The sequence below is a fragment of the Patiria miniata genome, unplaced genomic scaffold (assembly GCF_015706575.1).
Source record: "Patiria miniata isolate m_02_andy unplaced genomic scaffold, ASM1570657v1 HiC_scaffold_26, whole genome shotgun sequence".
Taxonomy (NCBI): Eukaryota; Metazoa; Echinodermata; class Asteroidea; order Valvatida; family Asterinidae; genus Patiria; species Patiria miniata.
This window is the reverse complement of record NW_024037065.1, coordinates 4,598,478-4,610,124: the sequence shown is the minus strand read 5'-3', so window position 1 is coordinate 4,610,124 and position 11,647 is coordinate 4,598,478. Positions and strand designations below refer to the sequence as shown.

General features: G+C 38.3%; 1 protein-coding gene across 1 annotated transcript; it reads right to left on the bottom strand.

Annotated features, from left to right (window-relative positions):
- Positions 1-4,730: 4,730 nt before the first annotated feature.
- LOC119734137 lies at positions 4,731-7,141 on the bottom strand. Its single transcript, XM_038207491.1, has 4 exons — positions 6,807-7,141; positions 6,313-6,415; positions 5,654-5,844; positions 4,731-5,123 (listed from the first exon to the last, which is right to left on the bottom strand). Exons 1-4 carry the CDS (start codon positions 7,006-7,008, stop codon positions 4,936-4,938), a joined length of 684 nt encoding a protein of 227 aa, XP_038063419.1. The 5' UTR covers positions 7,009-7,141; the 3' UTR covers positions 4,731-4,935.
- Positions 7,142-11,647: the final 4,506 nt, after the last annotated feature.

Here is an 11,647-nt window from a genome sequence, read left to right as displayed (position 1 = left end):
GAGCAAGCGTCTCATTGGTCAACGTGTTTGGAAGCAGGTGCGCGTGTTTTACGTTGAGTAAACAACGTGGCGTGCGCGTAGAGGGTACGCACACTGCTATTTCCGGGCTTGTTGGTACATTACTTGGACAGCTTGACGCCAACGAGCTTGTTGGACCATGTTTGGACCTGCAGGAATTCGGTTGCTGCATGGTACGTTGCAGGCATGGATTGACTTTGAAGACGTGTGGACGCCAAGATTATCGGAATCATGGGAGAATGTATTGACTGGACAGTCTGTGGTCATTGAGGAAAAAGCTGTGATGGTTATCCTGTCCCGGTGACGATCACTTGGTGCGGTATCCAAACAGGACGATGTCGTGTTTAGTCTTCCATGTCGTTGGGGTCGTGATTGAAGCAGCAGCTGCCACTAGAAACAAAACAGGTAGGTCAAACATGTCAACAAAAAGGTGCAGAAACTTACTTTTATGTAGTACTAGTACAAGAGCACTAGGGCAAAATATAAAAAAAAACATGTTTAGCGTCCTGCCTCTTTGACAAAAAGGAAGGAGGAGGCCCTTTTTTGTTTTTTTTTCTTTTCAAAATGGCCGCCCGACACATTTTTCAAGACAACGCGGCCGGGCTATTTTTCAAGATGGTTACCAGCTTTTTTCAAAATGGCCGCCACTTGGACTCAGGAGATGACATATTGGCTTCTTATGGGCAAGATGCAACAGAAAATGAGACCAAAATGATTCAACTATGCAGAACCGAACATCTCTTCTGCGCAATTGCACCATATTTAAAAAAAAAAAAAAAAAAGGAGGCGGCCTCTAAAAAGGAAGCGGGCGGGGACGCTAAACAGGTTTTTTTTTTACTTCGCCTAGTACAAGTAGTAGGCCTAGGCCTACAGTACGCGAAAAAAAGAGAAATGATTGAAAAAGTGTTGCATCCTGAGGCTATTTTTTCATAGCCTATAATTATAAAGTCGATCATATTACAAACATGTTGAAAATGAAAAAACATAATATATTTAAAGCATTATGCAAATTGCAATGATTGACTTTCGTAAAAAGTATTGTCAGAATGCAACAATCTTTTCAATGCGCCTATGGTGTATTATCCCTCAAGATTTTGTCCATCTACTGCTTAGAAAAAAAACCTTGGAGGTGGACAACATGTTGTAACCCGATGCCAATTTTTCTTCATAATATTATCTCAATAAAGGTCAGTCATTGTAAAAATGTTAAAAAGACATGGATTTTGGGCTAAGAAATTTTCCAATTTGAAGTGGGCCTAGTTTAAAGAATGTTCTTGATTCTCCATAGACTTGGTGCACAACCATGACAACTGCTGAAGTGGCTTCAGAACACAGGTTGCAACGTTTTATTTCCCATGCCACTTCTATGGTAGTCTAGTAATATAATTCGCTGTGGTCTATTTTGCACAGATTAGCTGATTAATTAGGCAAGAACCCGCCTCTTGACTTCCTAGATTTTGACCAATCGACATGCGCTTTCTATATATAGGTCTATAGGGTCTTCGGTCATTTTACCCGTTGCAAGTCATAGACATGGATTTAAAAAAAATGTCACGGCGCGCACAGTGTTAGTCCTGATTTTGGGATGAAATGACGTAACGATTTAATAAAGTCAACTCCGATTTGTTGGCACGCGCGGCTTGCATAAATCTGCATGCTTTGACATACCAGACGTTAGACAGGAGATGGCTCCCTTGGATAACGGGTAATACTCAAACTACTTCTGTGGAGAGTCAAGAAAATAATTAGTATTTTCCCTAATAAAATGGGAAATGTTCTTTTTCTGACCAATATTGAGATATAGCTGTGTAGATATAAAGAAAAAAAGTGGTGTTGGTAACTCGGGTTACAACATTTTTTACTAAGTTAAATAAAGTTCCAGGTGATTGTCCCTGCCCACTTTCCTTTTTGTGGCTACATCAAGTTTTTCAATTTTTCACATTTCAGGCATAACAGTAAAAGGGAAGATACAACATTTGCAAATATGAAAAAAAAATGAAATAATCAAATTATCACGAAATGCCTTACTGAATTGTTAGGGAATGACAGTCTAAAGCATCCTGTAAAAACATGGCTTAGGGTGTGCTGACATTTTCAAGGACCAGCGTTGAAGAAAGCTAACTTTTTTCATAGACTGCTTCTAATTTTTTATATTTAGTTATTCTGCATTTCTTTTGCACATGATTACACACTTGTAAAGGTGTACAAACCTGCCGGACTGATTGTCTAACCTTACAATTTCCCAAAGTCCACATTTGAATACATTGCTTGTTTCATCTTAAATTGGGTTAGGGAACCAGACTGCAAGAACATGATTGGTTTCCTTGGTTTTTCCAGCATCTACAAGCCAAAAACTTGAAACAAATCAGTTTTTTTTTAATATTTGCTATGATCTACAAATGTACTAGTCTTCCAAATCCATTTATTTATGAAAATTATAGCAAAAGTAAATGTAGCATGCGCATCCCCTCTAACTGGTTTTAAAAAGATGTTCCAAAAGTTCAGATGCTTCTAATATCTTTACTTAGGCTACTTTTAAAGGGAATATACAGCATTTGCAAACATCGAAAAACAAAACTAACAACTTTTTACGAAATACCTTACTAGGATGTTGGTAAATGCCAGTCTAAAACATCCTGTAAACTTATGTTAAGTCATTTTCAACTATTTTTCAACTACTGCTCAAAATTTACAATTTTTTTTCTGTCCAAATTTTGTTTGCTATTGGTTACATGTTCATGAACGGGTGCAGGCTAGTTAAACTGGTTCCATTACCTTAATTTTCCGACATTTATACATTAATTCATTTCATCTTTAGTGGAGTCAAGGAACCAGACTACTTGAGCATTTTTGTTTTTCTTGATTTCCAGTATTTTCGAACACAAAACTTACAACATGTCAGTGTAACAATTATTTGATCTGTTAAACCAACCCCTCAAAATAGGTCATTTCTGAAAATTACAGCAACAGCCAATGATGACATTCCCTACAATTCGACCATTATTGCGTAAAATGAAAGGCCCTCTTTAGTTGTAGACCTGTGTGGTAAATAGTGAGTGAGTTAACCTGGGTAGGAGTTGTCTTAAAAGGCCACTGCGTCCTAAAATCCACACAATTTCCATGTTTTGGATTGTTTACTTATCCTATTTCAAACATGTGGTTGAAAGGAAACCAATCTCCCAGATAGCAAGCTTACGTTGGGCCAACGTAGGATTTAATTGTTGGCCCGATATCGGCGTGCCGCATTGGCCCGATTTGGATTTGCTCATCGGCACACGGTTGGGCCAACATGTTGGGTTGACGTTGGGCCAATCACTTATACAGAATGGCCAACCTTTGGCCATCGTTGGGCCAATGTCAACATTTAATGATTGGGCCAATGAGGCTTCAGCGATTGTTGGGTCGCAGTTGGGCCAACAGCGGACAAATCATGACTACTGATGGCCAACATTTGACCAAGGTTGGGCCAATACTAAAAATGCATGGTTGGGCCAATTGTGTTCAGCCGATTGTTGGGTCTCAGTTGGGCCAACCACGGGCCTACATAGAGCCTTCGTTGGATGACGGTTGGGGCAGGTAGGGTGTTTGGTTGGTGTAAGCGCACGTCGGTAGTTCTGAAAAGCCTCAGGTGCAAATAATTACACAAGGAGTTTTTTCCTTCACTTTTTACCACCTGCTTCAAGAGAGATTATTAAATGGTGTCACGATAAACTTTAGTTTTAGAAAGTTTCCCCCATCATGCAAAGTTTTACATAAAAATAACTTCAACAAGAACAGATACAAAAAGGGTGTTTTAAAAATTGGTAATTGTACTTTAAAGGCTTTGTTGGTTGCAGCCGACCTTAACGTTCTTGACTTTCACTTGGCTTTGGCAATCGGAAGCAAAAGCTTTCAGATGAAACTGTGAGGTTTTTTTTTTTTACTGTTATTCACTAAATACCAGTGTTTCAACTGCCAAATGAAAAATAAATCAGGCTTTATGCACCAACCCACACTGGCCATCACACAACTGATTGAAAAGCAAGACTTTGACAATTTTGGGGGTTCATCGCAAAAGTATCATAATTTCAACATATGGAATCCAGTAAAAAAAATAACACAGCAATGCTTTAAGATGTCATCTAAAAAAAACCAGCTTTTTTACCAAAGGCTTTTAAATAGGTCTCGTCATATTAACTGTTAAAATCAAGAATACCTCTTTTTATGAAACACTATTGAACAACCTTCATTCCCTGTCACTGCTGCTGTATTCCTCTGTGGATAGTTCATCAAGATTGGAAGGACTCTGGCTTGCTGCAGGCTCAGCTACAGCTAGCTGCGGCTGCTGCTCGTCTTGCTGCCCTGCCACCATCTCGGTCTTTCGAGTAGCGGAGCCACACTTTCATCACCTCGTCAATTTCGGCGTTTGTGGTTGACTGCACGGATGGGTTTCTTCGAACAGCTTTTCGAAAATAATTCACATTTTCCCCATCAATTTCAAAGTGATCATGAACAGAGATATTGGAAAGGCAGGATTTCAATAAGTTAGCTCCATGAGATTAAAACATACGGTCCAATCACTTACTGTGGATGACAGTGACAAGCCTCAGCTTGCAAAAAGCTTCCTTTGTTCCTTTGCCAACCCAGTTATACTGTCGTGCTAGGTCGTTGCTGATGACACATGCAAGGATTCTTCGTACGATGCTCTTTAGACTGTCTCCCCCGATGTTGGATAAGTATGCCACCTGAGCAGACAAATAAAACAACTCTTTTGCATGGTCTACAAGATTGAAACTTAAACGTTAAAGCAGAATGAGGTTTTGATTGTAATTGTTTTCAATCCTTTAAAGAAAATAAAAGTTAATGCATAAATAGCTATAAAAATGGAAGTGATGGCCCACCAATTGTTTCTCCTTCTCAAAGTTGTTAAGGGTAGTTTCAAGGTGTCGCATGTCCTTCACCAACTTTAAAGGAAGAACCACCTCCTCTGGAAGACCACTGGTTGAAGCTGTATTCCCCCTGCACATAGTTGTCAAGCTTTCTACAGATGCTGATGAGCATTGCCCTGTTCTCCGCTTGAAATATCTTGACCTCTTCAAGCATTGTCAATATTTTCTTTTCTGTTGCTATGTGCATAGACCGGGAAAAGACAAATGCATAACATAAAAAAACAAATAAATACAAGCTTAAAACAAAAATAAACTGTAAAAAAAAAATGAAATTCTATTAAGAAATTATCCCTTATGTTAAGCTGAGAAGCCATGTTTACGATATGACCGGACGAGAGTAAATAAAACATCCTTGATTACCTAGAACATTCAACCCAATTGTGAATGGTCAAGCAAACTAATGCATTTTCAGCTTGAACAAATAAGGTGTTACACTGTTTAATTAAGATCTATAAGGCATCACAATCAGTTAATCACTTTATTAACCCTAATTATCTGGGGTGTGTGCAAAATTGAATCAATTTTGGAGGATTCAGGACTGTGAAGTTAATATGAGTTGTTATGAGATGGACATGTCCGAAAGTCTTACATGTTGGGAACAAATGAATTTCATGACACCAAAATACCACTCTCTGCCCCCCCCCCCCCCAAAAAGGCCCCCAAAACACCGTTTTTTCCACTTTATAGAATGATTATAAAAAAAATACCTGTACAAACTGGAGCTGGCCACTGACTGATCAAGGATGAGGGTGGAGAAGGCAGTGCTCGAGGAGGCGTCTTTGGTGCAGAAGTTGCAGCTGGATGGTGCTTTTGTTGATTGCCTCGCTGAATGGTGTGTGATGGGCCTGGTCTATCCTCGTCAGAAGAGGAATCGCTATCTTGGTAACGTGGGTTTGGCCTAGAAATTTTGGTCAACAAAAAGTGAAACAGTCCATTGTGTCACATACTACCTCAATAGTGTAGCTTTACATTTACACAAGCTCAACTCAAATTAATCGACTCCTAGAATTGTTGTTAATATTCAATCAGCTGGAAACCGAACAGCAACTTTGTGTCTGGCCAGTGATGATAGTCACAGATGTCCCAGTCCAGCACACAAGATTGTGTTTGCACTTTCCAAACCAGTCGGTGTCAAGTATACAATTTGTTGTACAAATTCATGGAATTGTATCATGAGCTATGAAACTGTTAAGGAAAAGTACGATCTGAAACTATTCATTCCCATTCTCAAGACAAAAAAAAGCTGGAACACTTTTACTCACACCATCGGTCATAATGTATATTCAGTGAGCTATTTGACTGAGACTACTCAAATTTTGTTTTATGAAAGTTTCATAACCTACCTAAAATTAGTTTGAATCATTACCTTGACTTCCTCTTCACAGGGATACCAGCACATTCAGCATCTGTGGCCAAATCTGAAATGTCCTCTGCCTTCCTCACTTTTGCCAAGCCTTTTTCATATGAGCCTTCAAAAATAAAACATCAAAAGAAATATAAATGCTATGCCAGCATCAATAGTTTGTCTATACATATTTTGTAAAAGTTGCCTAGCAAAACACTTCCTGAATTATCAATTTTGGACACTAGGCTTAAGCCCCCTCTACCCACAAGTGAAAGACCATTTTGAAACCATTTGCAATTTCATTCAAACGAACCACCTTTCTCTAGATCAAGGTATAAACATGCGTTTATGATCAATTCAGTGTGTAAATGCTCTTGAGTGATGAAACTGGGGGCTACACAACATTTCTAGAAGGATTTTAAGAGAGGAATGTGCAAACAGCTACATTTTGAAAGTGGGGGCTAATTAAAACATGTGAAGCATAATGAACTGCATCTTCCCTGTTTAAAACTTACTAGTTTTGTACAAAACACGGCATGGAAACTTCTGATATCCATCTGTTGGTGGTTCACGTTTCTTCACTGCCTTGTCTACTCTCGTCTGTGACTTATAAGGCGGCCACATTACAGATGTCTCATTGTCCACCAACCAGCTCTCTGCTGCTAATGCAACCGACTGCTCTCCAACAAACTCGACCACTGCATAGATACTTGACATAATACAATCATCCTCAATTAGATTGAGGATATTTACACGTTTGCTTCTTCAGATATTTTGAACGCATCAATTTCTAAAAACCATGCTTTTCGAGATGAGATTAAAAAGTACAAATTTTAAGGAAAAGTTCATTGAAACTATAAAAAAAGAAAAAAATCAAATTTAGAAATTAACAGTGGTCAAAAAGTACTTTTGATGCATCTACTTACTGAAACTAATGTAACTTTGATGTGAAAATGTCAGTTGCAGAATTCAAAAGACCTGGTGATTTAATGCTACAACTAAGTGGGCCCTTCTGTAAGGGAATATTGCACACTTGCATCTAATATCTGCCATGGAGCATGAATGCAGTACACCATCTAGTCTTTTTACCTTGTGTATGCCAAGACAGCCCGATGGCAATGGGGTCATGAAGTAATTATCTACCACTTTGAAAAGTTCATAGATGACAGTTATCTGGCCATCCAACAAAATGTTGCGAACTATCCCAACGCCATCATCAACTTTAATGCAACTGTCCCTCCAAGTTAATGAGATGATACATGAGCTTAAGTGAAGCTCTTTGTACTGCTTAGTACTGTGGGGTTAGATAAACTGAGGTAAAGGACCCTCCGAGTGCTCTCTTTTTACACAAGGCTGCTTGTTTTTGTCACATGAATGTGCCAGTCTGTCTTCCGAAAGCCGACGCACAACCTGCACAAGAGGATATGATGGTTTCCTTACCAGTTATTTTATTTTCTGGAGAAAGTTTTCGAATGGAAAACTTGAAATATTGTCCAGAGTCCCAAACTGCATTATTTATTATATAATTCATTATTTATTATTTAATTCATTATTTATTATATAATGCATTATTTATTATATAATGCGTTATTTATTATATAATGCGTTATTTATTATATAATGCATTATTTATTATATAATGCATTATTTATTATATAATTGTGCGCCCGAAGCGAACGAGGCTATGATTTGTAAATAATGGTTTTCAGCAAACGAGGGAACCAGACTACAGCAAAACCATTATATATTATATAATGGTTTTCTGAGCTAAATAATGAAACTCGCAGGCAAATTAACTTGACTAGGACACACCTATGTTTTAAATATTCATATCACATAGCGCACCAATACACCGCACTTGCTATAAAAAAAACACACGCAGTATTGTGTATTTTGGGTATTGTGGGTCTGAATTTTTGTTATTTGCGCCCTGAAAGTACTGGAAAAGACTCTCAAATGCTGAAAACTAGCGTATTTCAGGTCAACGATTCTTAAAAATTACGGAGAAATTAGCTATGCACAACGCTCACGCTAGCTAGCTACTGAAAAACTGGGCATTTGTCTGCTTCAAAAGCTTTGCAAAACACAGCAGTGAGGCGTGTACATGTACATCTAACTGGGTGTAATGTATGAGGAAAAAGAATGATTTTTTTTTACAAAGTGATCCGGGACAAGCTTTTGCATAGTGACACCATCTTAGTGCCGTTCTCATCCACTGAAATCAGTGCACTGGTGTTGTGACATATGTCTCTTATAAACTAAGCAAAAGCTTTAAGTTTCTAGTCTTCAGTCTGGAGAATTCAATTGTTGCCGTTTACGAGCAAAAGTGTACCAGATTTTATTAAAATGTAACTTTTTCACTGCATAATGAAAGACCCTTTTCATTTTGAGGCAAAGGGACTAAGGCCAAAAAAAAAAGTCTCCGGTTTCTGGTATGGAGCTTGCCCAAAAAGTGGTGCGGCGACGCGGCTTTTTTTTGTTAACCTGATTTTTTTTTGCTTCAAATGTCGGCTGATGACTGCAAATGGTGCCCGACTAAACTTAGTGCAAATATATGGGAGTCCAGAGAGGCCACATAAAGCTTATTCTCGATTATAACCCCCTCTACAAACATGTTAAAATTGTGCAGCAGCAGAATTCCAGTCAAACCAGTGAGTTTGGCGGTTTTGAGACATCATCTTTCATTGAAAAAAAAACTTTTTCATTTTGCCGATGCGCATGGCTACGGCGACGCGCGCGCATACCAGTAACCGGAGACTTTTTTCTTTGGCCTAATCCTGAAAGGTGCATTTTTAATTACCAAGTAGCACATTGCCAGGCTTGATGTCTCGATGCAGAATACCAATGTTATGCAGTTCCTGGAGACCTCTTAGAAACTCAAGGCAGAACCGTTTGCGCATGTCATCAGTCAAAGATTCATGTAGGTATGGAGTTTTGTCTTCTATGATTTCCTGCAGGTTAGCTTGACATAACTCTGTGACAAAGTAGATGAAGTCTTCGTCTTTCTCGATGACAAGTGGCTTGAGCACAATTCTTGTTTTGCAGACACTGGAACATTTCCCCTTCTCTTCCTACAAAATCAGAGTTGACTCTCTTCACTGCGACTGCTTTCCCAAAAAACTTCCCAACATTTTTTGTTGATTTGCTGAATTTTATTGAGCCAACCTGTTTGGTTCCTGTACCTTCTTCCAGCTGCAAGAGTTGATCTGCCCATCTTTGATTCTTGAAAAAAAAAACAACTTAAAATTAGAGAAAGTTAAATGTACCGTTTTAGTCAAAAAAGAAAACTTTGAAAACTGTCCTATAAGTGACAGTTACATGTCTATGTTCATGTACATTTAATGTTCATGTAAATACATGGAACAAGTCACAAGATCGTGTATTAAAGCTTGTATTATTCAAGCCGGTATCCCATGCTAGGCTTGCATGGATTCGCCAGTGCATGGACTGAACCGGCATTCCTTAAACAATGCTGTACGTACAAGTACATATGTACATGTAGATGCCACTGCACTTGCAGAGCGTCAACCATGGTTCATGGGCTGAAAAATTTGTAAAGGCAGGGAAGGAATTTAACGACGGCCATTGCCGTCGATGCCTTTTTAATTGCCTTGATGCCCCGAGAAAATAGCAGTTTCCACGGCCAGTTTTGCAATGCCCTTGTACTTTGGCAGCAGTGCCCTTTTCATTAAAAAAACCCAGACATTTAGAGCCTACTTTCTGTTGATCAGCATTCTGCAGGATGTTCTGCACTCACGAGTGACAGCCAGGGTAAAACTTGAAGCGCTTTCCCTGGCCATGCATGCTGGCCCCCAAATTACGCTGCCCGCAGGCCCCTCACTCGTCGTACAACCATCATGCAGTATCGATGCATTCAGCCTCGATACACGGTCAACTATCCAAACGCTGTCGTTGCACGTCAATAACACCCTCACATCTAGCCCCATAAATGTGGCCTATTTACTGGACTGCCTCCGTAAACATAGGCCACACATCCACATGTACAAAAACGTGTCGCACTTTGCCAAATTTTGATTTTCACATTTAGGCTTAGTTTGTAGGGGTTTTTTTTGCTTTAGAAGCATACTCACCCTATTTTTAGGCTAATCAGAAAGTGCTGCCTTTTTCAGATGTCTAATTTTTGTGAAATTTTATTTTCAAATTTTGATACGCAAACGTGTGCAAATGAATCTGGAAATTTCACGAAAAATAGACATCCGAAAAAGGCAGCACTTTCTGATTATCCTATAAAGAGGGTGAGTATGCTTCTAAAGCAAAAAAATTTACAAATTAAGCCTAAATGTGAAAATCTAAATTTGGCAAAGTGCGACACATTTTTGTACATGTGGATGTGTGGCCTATGTTTACGGAGGCAGTCCAGTAAACAGGCCACATTTATGGGGCTACCTCACATCATAAAATGTGTCTTGTAAATATTCGTGTATTATGGGCATAAAGGTAATTTGTCTAGGATAAACTGGAGGATAAATGTCTTATCCGTGTACAGTTTTCAGGTTTAACTGAATCAGATTGGATCACGGAGGGTATACGTGTGCGCACATGGTGCGTTATTGAGTGGATGCCTGTGTGTTCTTAAAAAGAAAACTCGAAAATGCAGATCGATCAACCATGGATCAACTTGTCCTTTTCAGAGAATAATACCGGGTATATCAAATTATTCACACAAATTCCACTTTTGGTTCCTTTCTTAGCACAGCTTTGATTAAAAAATACAAGGCGTGCTTGAAAATTTTGCACCGTGCACATTCCAATTTAGATTTATGGAATATTAATAGATCCCAAACATGCTTATTTCTTAATACCAGTTATACAGTTTTTCTAAAATTGTACTTAATCGAATTAATTAATTAAAGTTCATCTGTAACCCCGTGCACATTCCAATTTAGATTTATGGAATATTAATAGATCCCAAAAATGCTTATTTCTTAATACCAGTTATACAGTATTTCTAAAATTGTACTTAATCGAATTAATTAATTAAAGTTCATCTGTAACACCGTGCACATTCCAATTTAGATTTATGGAATATTAATAGATCCCAAACATGCTTATTTCTTAATACCAGTTATACAGTATTTCTAAAATTGTACTTAATCGAATTAATTAATTAAAGTTCATCTGTAACCCCGTGCACATTCCAATTTAGATTTATGGAATATTAATAGATTCCAACATGCTTATTACTTAGTAACAGATACAGTATATCTAGGTTTATTGTATATGCCAACTCCAAATACCCCATTAATATTGCCCACGAAAAATAATTGTAACATTTATTAATGCGGTTATTCCACATTTAAGTAAATTTTAATGTTGAAGAAACAGATAAAAACAT